Source organism: Mobula birostris, chromosome 2, assembly GCF_030028105.1.
Source record: "Mobula birostris isolate sMobBir1 chromosome 2, sMobBir1.hap1, whole genome shotgun sequence".
Classification (NCBI taxonomy): Eukaryota; Metazoa; Chordata; class Chondrichthyes; order Myliobatiformes; family Myliobatidae; genus Mobula; species Mobula birostris.
This window is the reverse complement of record NC_092371.1, coordinates 8,203,659-8,226,688: the sequence shown is the minus strand read 5'-3', so window position 1 is coordinate 8,226,688 and position 23,030 is coordinate 8,203,659. Positions and strand designations below refer to the sequence as shown.

The 23,030-nt window shown below is 45.4% G+C and overlaps 1 protein-coding gene and 1 long non-coding RNA gene across 9 annotated transcripts in view; one reads left to right on the top strand and one right to left on the bottom strand.

Annotated features, from left to right (window-relative positions):
• LOC140211920 (small conductance calcium-activated potassium channel protein 3-like) overlaps positions 1–23,030 on the top strand; it is a 139,720-nt gene that overhangs the window by 104,967 nt on the left and 11,723 nt on the right. For 7 of the 8 annotated variants that reach the window (XM_072282187.1, XM_072282177.1, XM_072282198.1 and 4 more), the window contains 3 exons: positions 13,375–13,485; positions 17,573–17,700; positions 21,181–21,250. In XM_072282187.1, the coding sequence (XP_072138288.1) occupies positions 13,375–13,485; positions 17,573–17,700; positions 21,181–21,250 (309 nt within the window). The remainder of the gene's footprint in view (positions 1–13,374; positions 13,486–17,572; positions 17,701–21,180; positions 21,251–23,030) is intronic. The other variant, XM_072282168.1, reaches the window with a different exon arrangement.
• The window catches only part of LOC140211946 (uncharacterized), a 62,757-nt gene continuing 45,439 nt past the window's right edge, over positions 5,713–23,030 (bottom strand). The window contains exon 3 of the long non-coding RNA XR_011889608.1: positions 5,713–6,110. This is a non-coding gene — a long non-coding RNA (uncharacterized lncRNA). The remainder of the gene's footprint in view (positions 6,111–23,030) is intronic.

Below are 23,030 nucleotides of genomic sequence, written 5' to 3'. Positions count from 1 at the left end.
ATGTCTCTGTAGTGCTTCCCACTCCCTCCCCTCTTCTTTCCCCTTTTCCCAACCGTGATTCCCCTCTCCCTGTCCCCTTCCCACTCTCAGCCCATGATAGAGACCCAGATCAGAATCAGGTTTATCATCACTCACATATGTCATGAAATTTGATTTTTGTGGTAGCAGTCCAGTGTAATATACAAAATTACTACAGTACTGTGCAAAGGTCTTAGGCATCCTGGCTATATATATGTGCACAGTACTGTACATAAAGTGATGCTATGTGGACTGTACATAAGGACACTGACAGGAACTGTTAAAGTGACAAAGTGTCTCTTGGCAAGAGAAACTCTTCTAAGTAGCCGCAGGATGTATGAAAACATAGTAGGACAGTGACTGTGTCAGTGTAGGTATGAGGTGTGGAGTGTAAATGTAAAGTGGCAGTGCATTAGGGGGGGTGAGTTTGAAGGGCTATAGACCCGGAAGAAATCAAGGTAGTGAAAGCAATATTGTGGCAAGATGCTATAACACAAGAAAATAGGGCAGGGGTAAGCCAAGCGGCCCCTCAAGCCTGCCCTTCCCTTTTGATGTGTAATGGCTGATCTGTCCAAATTCTCAGCTCCTCTTCCCTGTCAGTTGTCCAAACTTCAGTGATCACGCCCCCACAAGACTCTGGTGCAGATAATTCCCGGGATTCACCGCCTTCAGTGAGAACATAGCCAGAATGGTTTCTCGGTCTCCTGCCGAGTCCCATCGCTCCCATCCATGTGCTTATCCAAACTTCTCTTGAACGTTACAACCGAACCCACATCCATTCCACTCTTACACCATCCTCTGAGTGAAGAAATTCCCCTTAAGAGTTTCACCTTTCATCCAAGACTATGACCTCTAGCTGATAGACTCAGTCAGCCTAAGGGGAAGAAGCCTGCAAGCATTTACCCTATCTATATTCCTCATAATTTTGTATATCTCTCCTTCTCCTGCACTCCTAGGAATGAAGTCCTATCCTATTCACCCTTTCCCTATAACTTAGGTCCTCAAGTCCCAACAACATCTGTCGGGTGCCATGGTAGTGTAGCAGTTAGGGTGATGTTATTACATTTCGGGGCGTTGGAGTTCAGTATCCAACCCCGACATGCTCTGTAAGGAGTTTGAACGTTCTCCCCACGAAATGCGTGGGCTTCCTTCCACAGGCCAAAGGCGTATCAGTTAGTAGGTTAATTGTCTGATGATTAAGCTGGTGTTAAATTGGGGGTTGTTGGGTGGCGCGACTCGAAGGGCCGGAAGTTTTCATCATGGGAGACAGCACTTGAAAAGGAATGGAAGTGGGTATGGGCGCTCTGATTCTGTTCTGCTAGTTTTCCTTGACTAATTTCCTGGGCAATTCTCTTAACTCTTTTGATGTACATTAGAAATTCTGCCCCATCGTAATGAGTGGCACTAACTAAGTAAATAAGAAATTTTTCTCTGTATTCCTTCAATCATATTGATATCTTTTCTGTAGGTAGTGACCAGCACTGCACATAATACTCTAAATTTTGCCTCGCCAATATCTTGTACAACTTCAACAGAACTTCCCAACTCCTGTTCAAGATGCCTTGATTTATGAAGGCCACGCTAAGATTGGTTTTTAGAAGATTAGCTTTATTTGTCCCATGTACATTGAAAGATCAAAAGATCCAGTGAAGTGTATCATTTGCGTCAACGATCAACACAGTCGGAGGATGTGCTGGGGGCAGCCCGCTAGTGTCACCATGTTTCTGGCGCCAATGCAGTATGCCCACAACTTAATAACACTCACCCATACATCTTTGGAATTTGGGAGGAAACCCAGGTGTTCACAGGGAGAATGTACAAACTCCAGATGCACACCAGCATGATTGAGCCCAGATCACTGGTGCTGCAAGGCATTTTGCTAACCACTATGTTACCATGCCACCCCAATCTGCCAAAAGAGATGGGAGCTGGAGTTACCACAATGGAAACCGGCCCTTTGGCCTTCCTTGTCCATGCCAACCAAGTAGTCCAGGCGAGACAGTCCCATTTACGTGTGTTTGCTCCATATCTCCCTCAACCCTCAAAGGTAACGCACAGGTTAATAGGGTAGTTCAGAAGTATAGCATATTGACTTTCATTAGTCGGGGGTGCCCTCCTCCTTCCCCTTCCTCCATGGTCCTCTGCCCTCTCCTATCATTTCCCCCCTTCTTCAGCCCTTTATCTTTTCCACCTACTCCCTTCCAGCTTCTTACTTCATTACCCCTCCTCCACCCAACCACCTTTCCCCTCACTTGGTCTAATCTATCACCTTCTAGTTTGTACTCCTCCACCTCCCCCCATCTTCTTATTCTGGCTTCTGCCCCCTTCCGTTCCAGTCCTGATGAAGGGTCTTGGCTGAAATGTCTACTGTTTATTCCTCTCCATTTAAGCTCTCTGATTTGCTGAGTTCCTTCGGCATTTTAAAGATGAAAGATTACTTCTCATTGTACATGAAAACATACAGTGAAATGCCGTGGTTCCGTCAATGACCAACACAGTCCGCGGATTGTGCTGGTGGCAGCCGACAATAGTTGCTAATACTTCTGCTACCAACTTAGCATGGCCATAACTTACTAGTTCTGACCTGATGTGGGAGGAAACCAGACCACCCAGAGGAAACCTACATGGTCAAGGGGAGAATGTACAAACTCCTTAGAGACAGCAGCAGGAATTGAACCCAGATCGCTAGAGTGGCATTTTGTATGTGTGAGTGTAGGATTAGCATTGGTCCACTGCTTTTGATGGCCAGCACAGAGTCAGGGTGCTGAAGGGGCTGGTTGTCTGTACTGCATGTCTCTATGAAGCAAGGGGACAGGACAAGAAACAAACATCTGATCTGTTGACTCAACCCCCCACTCCCCCTGCGATCTCTCAAAGAGCTTAGGAAAACAACAGCTGGCATTTTCTATAGTGCTTTGTTAAGGCAGAACACCAATTTAGCAGCAAGCCACACAAGGACATGCACCAGGCAAAGTAAACTTCAACCAGGGCAAACCGGTACATTTTAAGGAAATCATTAAAAGAGGAGAGAGGGAGGGAGGACGAGAGAGAGAGAAGAGAGTGCCACAGAGAAAGAAGAGGCAGAGTGAAAGAGAGAGCGAGTAGAGAATGACAGAAAGATAGGAGAGAGAGAAGAGAGACAGAGAGAGGGAGAGAGAGACAGAAAAGGTGGGGGGTAGAGAAAGACTTGGGGTACAGCTGGTTGGAGGCAAATACATCAGACACCTGCAGAATTCAGAACTGGAATCAATCACAGAGCTCAGGAAAGGAAGACAGAAGTTTAAGGAATTATTAAAGCTTTTGACGTCACTGGCAATGGGAGAAATAAATCCTCAGTTTAATATTTCATGTATGAAATGAATTTCATGCAGAGAAGGGAACATCTATAATTCCCATCAAACTGAGGATCACTGTGTGAGAAACAGTGAGTTCTTAATTGTGGTATCCATGGGAGCAATTGTTTAAGCAGCCCAACCGATAAAAAATTTTTTATGGATTGAGATCTTTATTGCAATTTTGCAAAACATCCCTCTAAAGCACTCCATGGGAAACTGATTCCACAGACATTAGGCGTCTCTGGGGACCATTTTCACAGACACTTGCTGTATCTCGGGTCCAGTTTCACAGACACTTGCTGTCTCTATGGGGACCAATTTCACAGTCATTCGCTGTCTTTGGGGACTGCTTTCACAGACACTCACTGTCTCTGGGGACAGGTTTCACAGACACTCACTGTCTCTGGGGACAGGTTTCACATAACTTGCTCTCTCTAACCTGGAAGACAGAATTGATAGCTTTACGGCCAATTTTGAGGATGCTGAAAAGATAGGTGGAGCAGCAGGGAGTGTTGAGGAAGCCCTGTCACAGGGAGAATATCCAAACTCCATACCCAGACATACCCGAGGTCAGGACTGAATAGAGTTATATGGCATGGAAACAGGTCCTGCGGCCCCACTGGTCCATTCTAACCACAACATCATCCGTACCAGTCCCACTCGTTTGTGTTCACTCCATAATCTTTCCCTCCATGTACCACAAATACCTTTTAAAGGTTGCAATTGTATCTGCCTGAATCACTTACTCTAGCAGCTCATTCCAGGTACTCACTGCCCTCTGTGCAAAGTAGTTACCTTTCAGATCTCTTCTAAACCTCTCCTGTCTTATCTTGTGCCCTCGAGGTTTGGACTCCCCAACCTTGGGGAAAAACAATGACTGTCCACCTTATCCACACTCCCCAACCTTGGGGAAAAACAATGATTGTCCACATTCCCCATGATTTTATAAACTTCTCTGAGGTCAACCGTCATTCTTCTAAAGAGATTTTAAAAATTAGCTATATTTGTCATATGTACATAAAAACATACAGAAAAGTGCATCGTTCGTGTCAAACCAAATGGTGCTGGGCAGCCCGCAAGTGTCGCCACACTTCTGGTACCAACTTAGCACAGCCTACAACTCACCGACCCTATCCGCCGTGTGTCCTTGGAGCGTGGGAGTCATGGGGAGAAGCTACATATTCTTTACAGACAGCAGCAGGGATTGAACCTCAATCTTATGGCTGCCGCTGAAATAGCGTAACGCTAGCCGCTACCCTCCCGTGTCGTGCCTCAGCTACAAAGGATAAAGATCAAGCATAGGCAACTTCTTCCTCAGACCCTCTAGTCCAGGGAGCATCCTTACGAGTCTCTTCTGCACTCTCCCCAGTCTTTCCCACAACAGGATCGGGTGACCAAAACTGTACGTGATCTCCAAGTGTGCAGGGGTCTTTGGCGCTGTGGGACGGCATTAGTGCTACCATGGTACTGTGCCAACCTGTTGTATTTAGACCTGAGTTTGGAGCCAACAACGAGGTTCTCTGGATGACTTAAATCCGTGATTAAAAGTCCCGTTTCATATGTCGGTGAACAACAAAGGTTGAGAGCTGTTATTCTCACTGCCTGGCTGACTGTAGCCCCTCAGGGATTGACAGTGTGACAGCAGTGACGGATTACTTGAACATAATATCTGTGCGGTTTATAATCCCACCAGGAGAAATTAACCTGTCTGCTCTTTCTCGATTTATCTTGGTTCATTCCCTACTTTATATTTTCCATCAATTATTGATCATTGGGCCAGCAACAGATTCAGATTCAGATTAAATTATCATATGTATATCGGGGCATACAGTGAAATCTGTCATTTGCGTTAATAACCAGCACACCCAAGTATGTGCTGGGGGCAGCCCGCAAGTGCCACCGTTCATTCCAGCGGCAACATACAATGGCCACAATACTCAGGAGAACAACACGGAGCACAACAAGCAACAAAATGACAACAAACAAGCCTTGTTCCTCCCTCCCACCCACATACAGAGTCCTCTAACCCAAGGACAGGCTTTGGCTTCCATCAGACTCCTGGATTCACTGGGCCCCGACTCCCCCTGTGGACTTCCTGAGATTCGCAGACTCAGTATTCTGGCCGTTGGGTCCTGAGATCTGGACTTTGACCTTTGGGCTTGGATCTGGATTTCTGAGAGTTGTCCCTTCAGTACTCCAGATTCAGATTTATTTATCATATGTACGTGGACACATACAGTGAGATGTGATATTTGCCTGAACAACCAACACAACCCAAGGATGTGCTGAGAGCAGCCCGCAAGTATCGCCACGTGTTCTGGCGCCAACAATAGATTAGATTATGAGGACACGCAGTCCTCTTTTATTGTCATTTAGTAATGCATGCATTAAGAAATGACACAATGTTCCTCCAGAATGATATCACAGAAACACAAGACAAACCGACTGAAAAACTGACAAAAACCACATAATTATAACATATAGTTACAACAGTGCAAAGCAATACCGTAATTTGATGAAGAACAGACCATAGGCATGGTAAAAACAAAAATCTCAAAGTCTCTCGAAAGTCCCGCCATCTCACGCAGATGGTAGAAGGAAGAAAAAAAAACTCTTCCTGCCATGAGCTTCCAGCGCCGCAAACTTGCCGATGCAGCATCCTGGAAGCACCCGACCACAGCCGACTCTTGAGCCTCCGACCAGCACTCTGACACCAAGCACCGAGCACCATCTCTCCTGGGCGCTTCAACCCTGGCCCTGGCAACAGGCAAAAGACAAAGCCGAGGATTTAGCGTAGCGATTAATTACTTTACTTTATACTTTATTGTCGCCAAACAATTGGTACTGGAACGTACAATCATCACAGAAATATTTGATTCCGCGCTTCACACTCCCTGGATTACAAATATTAAATATTAAAAGTATTAAAAATAGTTAAAATTAGTAAATATTAAAAATTTAAATTATAAATCATAAATAGAAAATGGGAAGTAAGGTAGTGCAAAAAAACTGAGTGGCAGGTCTGGATATTTGGAGGGTATGGCCCAGAATCCGGGTCAGGATCCGTTCAGCAGTCTAATCACAGCTGGAAAGAAGCTGTTCCCAAATCTGGCCATACGAGTCTTCAAGCTCCTGAACCTTCTCCCGGAGGGAAGAGGGACAAAAAGTCTGTGGGCTGGGTGGGTCGTGTCCTTGATTATCCTGGCAGCACTGCTCCGACAGCATGCGGTGTAAAGTGAGTCCACGGACGGAAGATTGGTTTGTGTGATGTGCTGCACCGTGTTCACGATCTTCTGCAGCTTCTTCCGGTCTTGGACAGGACAACTTCCATACCAGGTTGTGATGCACCCTAGAAGAATGCTTTCTACGGTGCATCTATAAAAACTAGTGAGGGTTTTAGGGGACAGGCCAAATTTCCTTAGTTTTCTCAGGAAGTAAAGGTGCTGTTGGGCCTTCTTGGCAGTGAACTCTCCTTGGTTGGACCAAGTCAGGTCATTTGTGATATTGACCCCAAGGAACTTAAAGCTTTTGACCTGTTCCACTTGCGCACCACCGATATAAATTGGGTTGTGCGGTCCGCTACTCCTCCTGAAGTCAACAACCAATTCCTTCGTCTTGCTGACATTGAGGGATAGGTTATTGTCTTCGCACCATGCCACCAGGTTCTTTAATTTCCTCTCTGTACTCAAACTCATCATTATCCGAGATACGGCCTATTAGCGCAGCCCTATTACAGCTCGGGGCATTCCTGAGTTCGGATTTCAATTCCGGCACTGTTCTGTAAGGAGTCTCGCCATGGAAATGGTGGGGTTTCCCCCAAGTGCTCCAGTTTCCTCCCACAGTCCAAAGATGCATGGGGTAGGGTTGGTCCTGTGATGACGTGTGGGTTGATCGGAGTGGTGCAGTTCCTGGGCTGGCATAGCCTAAAGGGCTGGAAGGGCCTACTCCGCATTGTATTGCTAAGTAAATAAATAGCATGCCCACCATGCTTGGCAGAACAGCACAATCAGTAACAACAATGAAAAAAGAAAAATAAGATAATTACCATTCCCTCTTAGCTGTGCAGGTGCACAGCCATGGAATAACCGACATGCTCCCGTGCACATAGCCTTTGTTACCACGTTGCTGGAATTTCCAGTATGTGTGTAATCACTTGGATAATAGATTCCCTGACTGTGAGATAAAAGAACGGCAAGCTTTGGACCTGTTGCTATTGCAATTGCAACCAATTTTGAATTTGGAAAGGAGAATGTTGTAGAACTGATAAAAAAGATACCCGGTGACTATTATGACCTATGCCTCAAAAATAATGCAGCAGTACTGTGATTCCAAATTTATCATTTCTGTAAAAGTTAAGACTGGTTTAATTAAGACATTCACTGACATGTTGAACTACGTGCTTAGAAATAAAGAATTTGAAGAATTGTCAATCCTTGTTGGAATATTTCAAGCCTTTTCTGCTGACTGCAAATGTGGATTCAGTATTATGAATTCAATCAAATGTAAATCCAGAAACAGACTATAAGTGGAACATTTGGATTATCTAATGAGGATTAAGAGGTATCTTTCATTTGGATGTGAAATTAATCCCTGTCCTGAAGGAGGGTCTCGGCCCAAAAGGTCGACTGTTTGTTCAATCCATAGATGCTGCCTGACCTGCTGATTTCCTCCAGCATTTTGTATAAGTTGCTTTGGATTTCCAGCATCTGCAGAATTTCAAGTGTTTATAGACAATGGGTTTGTAATAAAGACAGACGAGAAAAAGTTTACAAAATGTGATTTTCTTTGTTATACTGTATTTCATTATACCCTTCAATTAATAAATAAAATTGTGTGAGATTTTTCATCTATTATTCTAAATATTCACAGTATGCATATACAAAAAAAGAACATTTAAAGTGCCACTCAGTTTTCAAGCCATGCAAAGATTTCCTGCTCAGAGCAATGGTTGGACTGCGCAGCTGTAAAAAAAAATAGAGGGAACAACAGCAAACAAGCCCCTCTCCCAAACAACTTATTCTCAGTCACTTTCCCTCCTATTGGCTCTTTTACCAACCACTCTCCTTTCTGAGAGTCTTTCTAATTTTCTTTCACCACAGCTTCCAGGCGGTACATTCCACATTATGACACTTTGATTTAACTTGCCTACTTTGCCCTGATCCTCTGCCAACTGATGTGAATCTGTGTCCAGATTTATTTCATCACATGTACACTCAGTGGTCATTTTATTAGGTACACCTGCTCGTTAATGCAAGTATCTAATCAGCCAATCACGTGGCAGCAACTCAATGCATAAAAGCATGTAGACACAGTCAAGAGGTTCAATTGTTGATCGGACCAAACATCAGAATGGGGAAGAAATGTGAACTAAGTGACTCTGTGGCCTGCAACTAACGGGCTCCTGGACCGACTGCAGTGATGACTGTGAACTCTCTTTTATGAACTTTCATTATTTGCCTACTTTGTATTGAGTGTTGAATGTTTTCTTTTTTTTTTAAATAGGTTCTTTTGGGTTGCTTTGTTTTGTGGCTGCCTGTAAGGAGATGAAACTCAAGGCTGTAGATAGTACACGCACTTTGATAATAAACGTACTCGGAAGTTTGACTGTGGAATGACTATTGGTGCCAGGTGGGGTGGTTTGATTACTCAGAAACTGCTGATCTTTGGGGATGCTTCATGCACAACAGCCTCTAGAGTTTACAGAGAATGGTGCAGAAGACCAGAAACATTCAGTGAGCAGCCGTTCTGTGGGTGAAACTGCCTTATTAAGGAGAGATGTCAGAAGAGAATGACCAGGCTGGTCCAAGCTGACATGAAACAACAGTAACTGAAATAACCACGCGTTACAATGGAGGTATGCAGAAGAGCATCTCTGATCGCACAACACATCGAACCTTATAATGGATGGGCTACAGCAGCAGAAGACCACAAACATACGCACAGTGGCCACTTTATTTGGTATAAGAGATACATAATGTGGCCACTGAGTGTGACGTCGAAAAATACAGCGAAATGCATCATTTGCGTTCATGCCCAACACCACCTACAGATGTGCCAGGTGTTGCCATACATTCCAGCGTCAACATGCCATTTCTACAAAGGTCTTTCCTCTCTCTGTCGATCATCCTCTTCAATTGTCCTTCACTTTTTCCATCTGTACAGATTTCTCCTTCAGCCTTTTTAGTGATTAGCTTTACTTGTCACACGTACTTTGCAACATAAACGTGCCCTTTTGCGTCAACGACCAACACAATCCGAAGATTTGCCCATGAGTGTCACCATGCTTCCGGTGCCAACATAGCGTGCTGTCAACTCACTACCTGTACGTCTTTGGAATGTGGGTGTAAACCCGAGCCCCCAGAGGAAACCCAAACCATCGTGAGAAAAACGTACAAATTCTTTACAGAGTGTGGTGGGAATCAACCCCCAATCAATTATCGCCGGCGCTGTAATGCTGTTGCGCTAACCACAACACTACTGTGTTTATGGCCTGCACCCTTTCCTATAATATCTTATTTCTCATCCTCTCTCCTTCACAATTCATCTCTCACTTTTACCTCATTACTAACATTCCACTTATTTTCTGCTCACAGAGTATTACAGCAAGGAAACAGGCCCTTCAGCCCAACTCCTCTGTGCCGACAACAACATCCACCTGCTAGTCCCAGACGCCTATATTTGGCCCATAGCCATCCGAGCCCCTTCCTCTCTATCTTACCTGTCAACTACTCTTATGTGTTGCAATAGTAACCATCTCAACTGCTTCCTCTGGCAGCTCATCCCAGGTACTCATCTCCCTCTGGCTCCTTCTAAATGTTCTATCCCACTTGGTTAGACACAGAAGGTTGTAGACTTAACCAGCTCCATTATGGGCACTAACCTCCCGACCATTGAAGACATCTTCAAAAGGCAATGCCTCAAAAAGCCAGCATCTGCCCATCATTAGGTACCTCATCACCTTCTTCTCATTCTACCATTAGGGAGGAGGTATAGAAGCCTGAAGACCCAAACACAACATTTCAGGAACAGCTTCTTTCCTTCTGCCGTCAGATTCCTGAATGGTCACTCTGTATGGAAGGCCCGTGTTCAAACGGTCACTTTCCCTGATGCTGCTGGAGGATGTTTTTGAAATTCTGAGATTTATGTGATTATTGGTGTGGACTGTAGTTTATATTGCTCTCCCTTTGTTTTCTCTGATTTCCTTCTTGTTGCCGATTGGTGGGTTGGGGGTTTGGGGCTTGATGTTCTTGTCCGTGTTTTGAAGTGAAGGGAAATCCGTTAGTTTTTTGTGCGCGAGAGAGGCAGCTGGGGGCTTGATGTTATTGTCACTGTCTTTTTTCCTTTTGGGTGACCTGGTTTTTGTGAGGGAGGGGTTTAGATTATGAGAACACTCAGTCCTCTTTTATTGTCATTTATAAATGCATACATGCATTAAGAAATTATACAATGTTTCTCCAGAGTCATATCACAGAAAACAAGACAGACCAAAGACTAACACTGACAGAACCACATAATTATAACATATAGTTACAGCAGTGCAAAGCAATACCATAATTTGATGAAGAACCAACCATGGGCGTGGTAAAAAAAAGTCTCAAAGTCTCCGAGTCGATTGACTCCTGAGTCCCCGATAGCAGGCAACAAAAGGGAGAAACTCCCTGCCATAAACCTCCAGGCACCGTCAACTTGCTGATGTCTTGGAAGCAGCCGACCACAGCCAACACTGAGTCCGTCCATCTGAAAACTTCGAGCCTCCGACCAGCCCCTCCAATACAGCCTCCCGAGCGCCATCCTCTGCTGAGCGCCTTCAACGGTTTAGGGGTTTGAGGTTTGATGTTCGAGCTGCTGTTTCTCGTGTGGGCAATCTGTTAGTTTTTGTGCAAGGGAAGGGTTGAAGGTTTGGAGTTTGCAATATTTTGTTTCTATTTTTTGTATGTGGGGGCGGTTGATGTGTTTTCTTTCAACAACTTCCATGGTTTTTCTTCGTTCATGACCATCTGGAGAAGACGAATCTCAGAGTTGTATTCTGGATATGTTCAAAGGTTCAAATGTTGAGGAGGCGGAGCTAAGTAGTTATGGCACCCAACATGTTGATAATAAAATGAACCTTTGAACCCATGAAAACTACCACACTATGTTGCTCTCTCTCTCTCTGCTTTTCATTTCTCTGCAAGAACACAAATGGGAAAGGTTCTTTTAGATCCTCGCAACACTCACAACACACTGGAGGAACTCAGCAGGTCGGGCAGCATCCGTGGAAACATTGACTGATCGTTTCCACGGATGCTGCCCGACCTGCTGAGTTCCTCCAGCGTGTTGTGAGTGTTGCTTTGACCCCAGCATCTGCAGAGTATTTTGTGTTTACCTTTAGATCCTCGAACCTGTATTATCATTTAGTAAGATCACAATGGATCTAACACTTTTTGCTAGCTACCAACTCTGAAAAGAGAGCTTTTGGCACAATGCCCTTCATAAATTAGGGCATTGAGTACAGGAGCTGGGGTAGTATGTCGGGGTTGTGTAAGACATTGGTGAGGACAAATTTGTAGTGTTGTGCAAAGTTCTGGTCACCTACCTACAAGAAAAATATCAATAAGCTTGAAAGAATGCAGAGAAAATTTGAATGGATGTTGCCTGGACTTGAGGGTCTGAGTTATAGGTAAAGGTTGAATAGATTCGGATTTTATTCCTTGGACAATAGGAGAATGAGGGGAAATCCTCTATCAAAGAGGTATACTAAATTATGAAGTGTATAGACAGGGTAAATGCAAGCAAGCTTTCTCCCCTCTGGTTAGGTGAGACTAGAACTAGATCATAGGTTATGGGTGAAAGGCAAAATATTTAAGGCGAATCTGAGGAGGAACTTCTTCACTCAGAGGGTGGTGCAAGTGTGGAACGAGCTGTCAGCGGAAGAAATGCTTGGATAAATACATGGAGGGGAGGGGTATGGAGGGGTGCAGGTAGTTGGGACTAGGCAGAAGATTGGGTTGGTATGGTCTGTATCTCTGATTCCAGATCCCTCAGCTTGCTCACCTCGCTCTGCTCCTTTCTTCTGGATCGGGTGATCCTGATAAGGGTCCCAAATAGTCAACTGTTTATTCCCCTCCGTAGATGCTGCCTAACCTGCTAAGTTCCTCCAGAATTTTGTGTGCATTGGAAGATCATTAGTTAGAAGTATTCTGGAATTTTGATTTTTATCCTGAGAGGTGCTGGAGATTACAGATCAACTTTGCGGTCTCTCCTATTGTAATGTTTACTCTGTAGGATAGATGTCTATCTTCACTTTCAGTAAGAAGTAGTTCATGAAGAATAATTAATCATTGTTTTTCTTTCCTTCCCACACTTTGAATGCCCCATTACCTGTGTGTGTATTTTCCTCCCGCACCCACCTTCCTTATCTCCCTCCCTCTCTCCTTTTATTCCCCTCTCTCTCCCTCCCTTTGTTTCTCCTTTCCCCTCTCTCTCTGCCTCTCTTCTACATGACCCTCTTTGACATTGTGTTTTCCTCTCCTTCTCCTTGCTTATACTTTGCTTTCTCCTCTCCCTCTGCTGGCAATGTTTCTTTCTTTCTCCACACAAATCTCTCCCCTTCCTTCCTTTCTGTTTGCTGCACCCACTCATCACCCCTCCCCTCTAACCCCTTCACATTCCCTCTCCCCTTCTTTCACCCCACCTTTCTTCCTTCATCCCCCTGTTCCCCCCACACACTTGCCACTCTTTCCCAACTTCTCTGTCCTTTCCATTTCTCCTCTTTCTGTACCTCCCCTCCATCCCTCTCTCTCCTCTCCAATTTCTCTTTTCTTCCTTTTTTCTCTCCCCTCTCTATTTGTCTTCTCTGCCTCTCTCTTTCTCTCCTAAACCTTCTTTTTCCCCTCCCACCACAATCTTTCTTTCTCTTCCTTCCTTCATCCTCTCTCTCTCTCTCTGTCTCAATATCTATCTGTCTGTCTCTCTCTGTTTCTCTCTCTCCCTCTCATACACGCATTCTCCTTCCCCCCCCCCACCTTCCTCCCTCCCCAAGGGTGCAGGATGCACTGCTCTGGTGGTAGCTGTCGTTGCTAGGAAACTAGAACTAACCAAAGCCGAGAAGCACGTCCATAACTTCATGATGGATACACAGCTCACTAAGCGGGTAAGCATCCAAGATTTCATTAACCTCTCCGACCTTGTGCCACGTGTCTGTATTAAGTGCATTGAAAGGGCCAGTCCTGTGCTGTCACACTGTAGAGTAGAGTGCCAAGTGCGACAAAGGATGTAATGGGTAATTAAATGGCAAAAGACGAGACTAGAGCAACTTTGGAGAGGAAAGAGTTGTTGAAATATAATTATCATTTTTTTTGTAATCCCACTTTCTCTGGGTCTTCCTTTCTGTTCCGCTAACCCTCTTTATCCCCCTCCTATCCCCCACCGCTTCTCTCCCCCTCTCTCATACGCTCTCTCCTCTCCCTCTCTTTTCCATTCCCTCCTCTCCATTCCACCCTCCACCTCTTCCTCTCCCTTTCCTTCTCTCCCTCTTTCTCTTTCATTCCCTTTCTCTCCCCCACTCCCCCCTCTCCACTCTCTCCATCTTCCCTTCTCAACTTCCCTCTCTTGCACCTCTCCCCCTCTCTCCCCTTCCTCTCTCTACTCCCTCCTCCTCCTCTTCCCCTTCCCCTCTCCCTCTTCTCTTTCTGCTGCCTTTCTCTCTTTCTGAAACTCCCCTCTCTGTCTCACTCTCACATTAAGACAATGTGTTCCCCCCAATTCTTCTTTCTGCACAAGGAGCTTTGGCAGTTTGGTCAACTACAGACAGCAGCTCACCCCATCCTGACTTGGGGTTCTGTATATTTCCCACAGCAGTGATCGCAGCATAGAGGCAGGAAGGACTAGACAGGCTGGGACTGTTCTCTCTGGAGTGAAAGAGGCTGTGGGTGATTTTAGAGAGGTTTGTAAAATTATCAGGAGCTTAGATAAGGTGGCTAGGTCACCATCTTGTCCTCAGAGTATGGGAGTCCAAAACTACAGGTTTAAGATGAAAGGTTCAGGGATAGTTATTACCCTACAAATATCAGGCTCCTGAACCGGTGTGGATAACTTCAGTCACCTCACCTCTGAACTGATTGCACAATGTATGGCCTCACTTTCAAGGACTCTATTACTCATGTTCTCAGTATTTTTTATTATTTGCAATATTTGTCTTCTTTTTCACGAGTCTTTGTTTATGTATAGTTTTTTAAATAAATTTTACTGTATTTATTTATTTTTCTGTAAATACCAGCAAGAAAATCAATCTCTAGGTGGGATATTGTGACATTTATGTACTCTGATAATGAATTTATTTTGACTTTAAAGGGAACCTGAGAGGTAAGTTCCATCACCCGGAGGGGGTGGGTATGTGGAACAAGCTGTCAGAGGAAGTGGTAGAGGCAGGTACAAATACAACATTCTAGAAGGCATTTGGACTTCGATAGGTGAGGCTTAAATGGACCAAATGCACAGGGAATTGGATTAGTTTTGGAAGATACCTCAGCAAGATTCCAGATTGTTAAATGTTATTTATTTATTGACATAGGGTGTGGAATAGGCCCTTCCCACCCTTTGAGCTGCACTGCCCAGTAATCTCCCAATTTAATCCTAGCCTAGACATGGAACAATTTACAATGACCAATTAACCCACCAAGCGGTACGTCTTTGGATTGTGGGAGGAAACAGGAGCACCCGGAGGAAACCCATGCGGTGATGGGGACAATGTACAAACTCCTTCCGGGAACTGGAAGTAGCGGGAATTGAACCCGGGCCGCTGGTACTGTAAAGTGTTGTGCTGAGTGCTGTGCTACAGTGCTGTTAGTCCAGATCTGTTGCAGCACGAAAACCCCCCAGAAAAGACACAGAACACAACAATAATAATAATAAACACAAGAAAGACATAAGATATTTCATATACATAGATTGATTGTATGATCATAAAATGTTGCTAGGGACAGGAATGTCTGTACATTCAAGGACAAGATGGGTTGAATGGCCTATTCCCCTGCTGAATCATTCTGTGATTCTGAGCTACTAAAGCCCACTTCTTAGTAGTATTGAGGCATCCATATCTCTTCCCTCATTCTCCCACAGTATTACTAATAAAAATGGTAGTGTAGCAGTTAGTGTGACGCTACTACAGCTTGGGGTGTCCTGGAGTTCAGAGTTCAGTTCCAGCATTCTATGTACGTCCCCCCACCCCATGAAATGAGTGGGTTTACTCTCACAGTCAGACACGTAGCGGGTAGGTTAATTGGTCATTGTAAATTGTCCCATGATTAGGTTAGGATTAATTACGTTTGCCGAGGATTGCTGGGGTGGCTTGACTCGAAGGGCCATAAGGACCAACTCCATGCTGTGATTGCTAAATAAATAAATATTAAAATGACTCACAATAAAAGCAGTCGCTGTTTTTTGCTAAATCCCTCCATCCTTAGTAAATTATGTACATCGCTGTAAGTTACACCTTAGTGATCTGAATCTGCCGGTAATAATACCCTTCTGTTCCACAACCAACTCCAGTGATGATATTTCCATCCCTTCTTCAAAATCAGATTTATTGTAACCGACTTAGATGACATGAAATCTTTGTATTGTGGCAGCTGCACAGTGCAGGGTCATAAAATTGCTATAAATTATAAAAACAAGTAATGTAAAGGAGTAATGAGGTTATTTGAGTTACTGTCGCCTTCCTGTCAGCTTGAACCACTCTGGCCATTCTCCTCTGACCTCTCTTACTAACAAGGCATTTTTGCCCACTGAACTGCCTCTCACTGGATTTTTTAAACATTTTCGCACCATTCTCTATAAACTCTAGAGACTGTTGTGCATGAAAATCCCAGGAGATCAGCAGTTTCTGAGATACTCAAACTGCCCCGTCTGGCATCACAATCATTCCACAATCAACAACGTTTTCCTTCCCCATTCTGGGGTTTGGGCTGAACAACAACTGAACCTCTTAAACCACGTCTGTATGCTTTTATACATTATGACTCCGGCCCATGAATGGCTGATTGAATATTTTCATCGATGAGCAGATGTACAGGTGTACTTAATAAAGTGGCCGCTGAGTGTAGTGCATAAGGAAATGGAATAATGAGGTCTTCAGTTGCCTCCCATAAATAGTGTTAGGTTTAGAGGGGGCGGGGGCTACCAGAAACAGAAGGGCAGAATGCAATGCTGAAGACCCAGTTGGACCCTGCCCTTGCATTAAGAGGTATCTCCGCCTCAGACAGCAGGAGCTACCACACAGTTAGGAGCAGGAGGAGAGGCAGGCTTGTGCACAGCAAAGAACATCAAGCTATTTGTTTAATCTTAATGGGGGGGTCGGGGTGTGCGGTCTGATGGTGTGACATTCTCTGCTGAAGTGCCACTTGGTAAGGGCGATGACGGACTCAAAAAAAATCTGAGTATTAAATCATCCAAGGGGTCCTGGAGTGAGATCCAGTTTTGAATCCGGTCCCCGTAAGTTGCAGCATCCATGCCTTGTTGCCAAAGGTATTGCTATTGGTTTATAATTGTCATGTGTACTGAGATACAGTGCCCCGCATTCAGGTCTAATCATTACATAGTGCATCGAGCTAGAATAAGGTTGAACGACAACAATACAGAATAAAGTATAAAAGCTACAGAAGGAGTGCAGTGCAGGTAAACGGTGAAGTGGAAGATCATAATGAGGTAGATTGTGAGGCCAAGAGTACAGCTTGTTGTACAAAAGATCCATTCAATAGTCTGATAACAGTTGGATAGAAGCTGTCCTTGAGCCTGATGGTAGGTGCCATCAGGCTTTTGTATCTTCTGTCCGATTGGAGAGGAGAGAAGAGAGGATGTCCAGGATGAGTTGGGTCTTTGGTTTTGCTGGCTGCTTTACTGAGGCAGCAACAAGTGCAGATGATGGAAGGGAGGGTGTGATGTGCTGAGCCGTGTCCACAATTCTCTGCAGTCACGTGCAGAGCAGATGTCACATTAAGCTGTTATGCATCCAGATAGGATGCTTTCTACGATGCATCGATAAAAATCGGTAAGGGCTGAGGGAGACATGCCAATTTTTTTTGCCTCCTGAGGAAGTAGAGGTGTTGGTGAGCTTTCTAGGCTGAGATGTCAACGTGGTTGTACCAGGACAGGTGATGGTCACTCCTAGAAATTTGAGGTATGAGTCTCTCGTGGCTTTCTCTTCTGCTTCTCTAATCGGCTGCCTTCCCTGTGATGAACAGATCAAAAACGCGGCTGCCAATGTTCTGCGGGAGACCTGGCTGATCTACAAGCACACCAAGCTGCTCAAGAAGATCGACCATGCCAAAGTAAGGAAGCACCAAAGGAAGTTCCTGCAGGCAATCCACCAGTGAGTTTGTGGCAATGGACGGTGTGGAGGGAGGGGGGGAGGGAGGGTGGTGTGTCGGGGGGGCGAGGGGAAGGAGGGGAGGGTAGCCCGCATTCAGTGCACAGGACCATTGGAATGAGATGGAGGCTGGGATCTGACAGAGGTGGCTGGTGTGGATGTGTCTTACACACACATACACAAAATGATGGAGGAATTCAGTAGACCAGGCAGCATCTGTGGAGATGAAATATTGACACTTTGAGCCAAGACCTTTCATTAGGACCGGAAAGGAAGGGGACAGAAGCCAGAATAAGAAGGTGGGGGGGGGAGGGGAAGGAGTACAAGATGGCAGGTGACAGGTGAGAGGGAACCGCTCTGGTTACCCTCTCATCTCTCATCTTCCCCTCACCTCCCTCTGGCTCCCCCTCCTCTATTCCTTTCTTCCTTGGTCCACTGTCCTCTCCTATTCAATTACTTCTTCAGCCCTTTACTTCTTCCACTATCACCTCCCAGCTTCGCACTTAACCCCCTCTTCCCCACCCACCTGGTCTCATCTAAAACCTGCCACCTTGTACTTCTCCCCCTCTTGCCACCTTCCTATTCCGGTTTCTGCTGGTAAATGGGATTAGAATAGCTACGTATTTGATAGCAAGGATGAGATGGGCTACTCCTTTCCTTTCCAGTCCTGATGAAGGGTCTCGGCCCAAAAAGTCAATTGTTTGTTCCCCTCCATCAATGCTGTTTGTTCTACTGAGTTCCTCCTGTGTTTTGAGTGTGTTGCTCTAGATTCCCAGCATCCACAGAACCTCTTGTGTTTATGGTCTGGATATGGGCACTGTTTTGTACAGACGAACCCTGTACCTGGACGTTAGAGGATTCTTGATGGGGGGGGGGGTCATGGTTTGGGGTAATAACTGATACTTGTGTAACCCTCTCACCGGGGCCAATACACAGATTTGGCTCATCAGCTAACTGCTAAAAGCCAGGTGACTCCGCAGTGAAAGGCTACCCTTCATAAACAATGTACGTCCAGGGTCGGTATGATTTGGGGTTCAACCAAACGGGAGCATTGTGATGTTCCCATCAAATAAACCTTGATTTGAGCAAATGTTGTGTAAATCCTGCCCATACACAATTATTGGTAGCCCAAAAATGACAGATCGTACACCAGCATAAAATTATAAACTATATGTACCAAATTATCAACTTTAACAAACATTTACAGAAAAAGAAAAGCTAAAAAGGGCCCACTACAGTTAAACCAGTCCAATGTGCACATAAACATTGAAGCTCATACTGGGGTACTCGGGGGGTGTGTCTCTTATTCACACACTGAACTCACGGTCTGCGTGAAAGCACACGCCATATTCCGAACACCCCTGGAGGACCATCTCGAGGGAACTGGCTCTCTCTCAGGAGTATTGTCCCTTCCTCCTTGCAGCCATTCATCTGCACAAAGCACTTCCTGCAACAGGGACTCCCCTTCCAATAATATTCTGCGGCATCTTTCCTTGTGCCCCACTCTGCAGCTCCCGCCAAAAGACCCCAAACCAGACAACCGTCCTTCAGAAAACTCTTCCCCAGAGCTCTCTCTCACATCCAACAATCCTGATTGGTTGATACACATTCCAAAGTGGCTCCTTATCTTTAGCCAAAGCCAAAACATTCTTTCCAGCAGGTCACATTGCTTTTACAGAAAACTGCATAGCAGTAGAAACCTTAACCAGGACATTACAGCTGGAAGGAGAGATCTGCTGGAATCTGTTGATGAAATTCGAGGGGGTATGAGAGGTGTTAGGTATAGGATAATGTATCAGGCCTGCAATCTACCTGCAGTATTCGGGCGATGGTGGCAGCAAAGTGGTACAGCTGCTGCCTGACAGCCCCAGAGATCCCGACCACCAGTGCTGTCTGTGTTGAATTTGCAGGCTCAACCTATGACCGGGTGGGTTTCCACTCACACCCCAGACATGCACAGATTGGTGGGTTAATTGGTGCTCTAAATTGCACGCCCCCCCCCCCCCCGCGGTGTGTGTTTGAGGGGTAGAATTTGGGGAGAGTTAACAAGTTGAGAAGGTGAATAAAAGAAGTGGTTAATGTGGTATAAATGGCTGGTTGGAGGTTGATGTGGACTTGATGGGCCAAAGGGCCATTTTCCATGCTGTATCTGTCAGATAAGAATTTATCTGAGAGGTTTGTGGGGTCAGGAAAGTTATGCTTTGAGTGGGTGTTGGGTTGGGGGATGGGCAGCGAAACTCTTAAGAGGGAGCTGGATAGCGGAGTGCATGAATTGTCAAGGCACTAGAAGTTACAGGCCAGGTGCCAGTAAATGGAATTAGAATAGGCGGGTGTTTGATAGCACGGGTGAGATGGGCTGAAAGGTCTGTTTCTGTGCTGTATTACTCTGTGATTTACAAACAGTGAATCAGATACCCTGGTGTGAGATACTGCTTCTGGTGTCTAGCCAGTCAATGTGGTTGGCAGGAGCCTTGATGAGTTGGGTGAGATTAACATGAGGTTTGGCTATGATGTTATTTGTGTAAATATTCCCTGAAATAAAAAAAGGAAATGTCGATGATACTTAGCAGGTCTGGCAGCATCCATGGAGAGGGAAACATGTTTCACACTTCAAGCTGAAATTAGTAGGAGGTGCAGAAATCAAAGGGAACATAGATCACACAGGTGAAGGTCCACGATAGGGTGAAGCTTGATAGTGGTGTACAAGAGTGGATAGCCAGAGACTTTCTCCCAAGACAGAAATGTCTAATACTGTACCAGGATAATTGGAGGAAAGTATAGTGAGGATATCAGAGGTAAATTCTTTACACAGAGAATGGTAGGTGCATGGACTGCCTCCAGTGGCGGTGGTAGAGGCAGATACATTAGGAGCAATTAAGAAACTCTCAGATGGCACCTTGGATGATAGAAAAGTGGGGAGTTATGTAGGAGGGAAGGGTTGGATAGATCTTAGAATAGGTTACAAGGTCAGCACAACATCATGGTCTGAAGAGTCAGTACTGTGATGTTCTATGAGAGAGGGGTGGTGAGACAAGGGCCAGAAGTGATTGGTGAACCTAAGGGGGGGGGAGGCGGTGTGGGTGAAGGATGATTTAAAGACTTGCTTTATTTGCGACATGTATCAAATATAATGAAGTGCATCGTTTTGTGTTATCAACTTGCACAGTGCGACGATGTGCTGGGGGCAGCCTGCAAGTGTCACCACACTTTTGCCACCAACATAGCATGCCTACAACTCACTAACCCTAACCATGTGGGACGAAACTGGAGCACACGGTGGAAACCCATGCGGTCATGGGGAGAATGTAGGAACTTCCTACAGGCAGGGGTGGGAATTCAACTGTGGCGGGCAGAATAAAAGAATGAATGTGAATGATGAGACCCTGGATGGGCTGAATTCCCTCCCTTTACATTGTTGGAAGTGGGGGTGGTGGGGGACGACTGGCAGTCTTGAAGCACTGTGCGTTTCTGTACATCCCACAGGCTTCGCAATGTGAAGATGGAACAGAGGAAGCTCAGTGACCAGGCAAACACTCTTGTTGATCTTTCCAAGGTAACATTGGCGAAGGGAAACGCTTTGCCTTGCTGGAGTCCTTCCTGCTTCCTGCTCAGAATGTCCCAGAGGGAGTAACACGTACAAAATGCTGGAGGAACTCAGCAGGTCAGACAGAATCTATGGAGGGGAATAACAGTCAATGTTCTGGAGCAAGACCCTTCGTCAGGCCTGTACAGAAAGAGGGAGAAACCAGGATAGGAAATTGGAGGGAGGGGAAGGAGTACAAACTACAAGGTGGTAGGTAAAACTGGGTGGGATAGACAATAGACAATAGCTGCAGGAGTAGGCCATTCGGCCCTTCAAGCCAGCACCGCCATTCACTGTGATCATGGCTGATCATCCACTATTAATATCTAGTTCCTGCCTTATCCCCATAACCTTTGATTCCGCTATCTTTAAGAGCCCTATCCATCTCTTTTTTGAAAGCATCCAGAGACTTGGCCTCCACTGCCTTCTGAGGCAGAGCATTCCATATATCCACCACTCTCTGGGTGAAAAAGTTTTTTCCTCAACTCCGTTCTAAATGGCCTACCCCTAATTCTTAAACTGTGGCTTCTGGTTCTGGACTCACCCATCAGTGCGAACATGCTTCCTGCCTGCAACGTGTCCAATCCCTTAATAATCTTATATGTTTTAATAAGATCCCCTCTCAGCCTTCTAAATTCCAGAGTATACAAGCCCAGTCGCTCCAATCTTTTGACATATCACAGTCCCGCCATCCCGGGAATTAACCTTGTGTACCTACACTGTACCCCTCAATAGCAAGAATATCCTTCCTCAAATTTGCAGACCAAAACTGCACACAGTACTCCAGGTGTGGTCTCACCAGGGCCCTGTACAGCTGCAGAAGGACCTCTTTGCTCTTATACTCAATTCCTCTTGTTATGAAGGTCAGCATGCCATTAGCTTTTTTCACTATGGGGGAGAATTTAGTGAGAAGATGTGAGGTGATAGGTGGAAGAGGTAATGGGCCGAAAAAAGGAATCTGATAGGAGAAGAGAGTGGACCATAGGAAAAAGGGGAGGATGAGGTGCACCAGGGGGAGATGATAGGAAGGTGAGAAGAAGTAAGAGGGGAGGCAGAATGGGGAATGGAATAAGAAGGAAGGGGAATGGGAGAAATTGATGTTCCAGCATTTGCAGAATGTCTTGCATCCTAAAGAAACGTGCCTGTTTAACCAAGGTGCAGCTGCAGTTGTATTGATGGAAACCTGGCAATTTGTTTTCCCAAAGCAAGATCCTGCAACATGTAACCTGATCATGAAAGCAATGGCAAACTATAAAGATGAGAGATTCTGCAGATGCGGGAAATCTTGAGTAACACACCCACCCAAAATGCTGGAGGAACTCAGCAGGTCAGGCAGCATCTATGGAAGGGAATATGAAGGGTCTCTGCCCGAAGCTTTGACTGTTTATTCTCCTTCATAGATGCTGCCTGACTTGATGAGTTCCTCTAGCATTTCGCATATGTTGCAGGAAGAGAAGGCATTTTCCCAGGGTGGAGTGCTGGAGCAGCCAACCTTTCCGTCAGACCTTTCCTCACTGTCATTAGAGCAAGGGCAAGAATCGGGCAGAGGAGCAAGTCTTCTTTCTGCTTTATATGAGGGTGATAATCTCATAACCTGCACCTGAACTTAACATGGAGAGGGAGTTGGTGTGTGATTTTAGACTCCTTCCACTTCTCTGCTCTCTCTCTTCTCAATACCCCTTGACATCCTCCCTGCTCCTTCCTCCGTTTTCCCCACTCATCCCTTTCCACTGTCCGTTCAACATTCCCC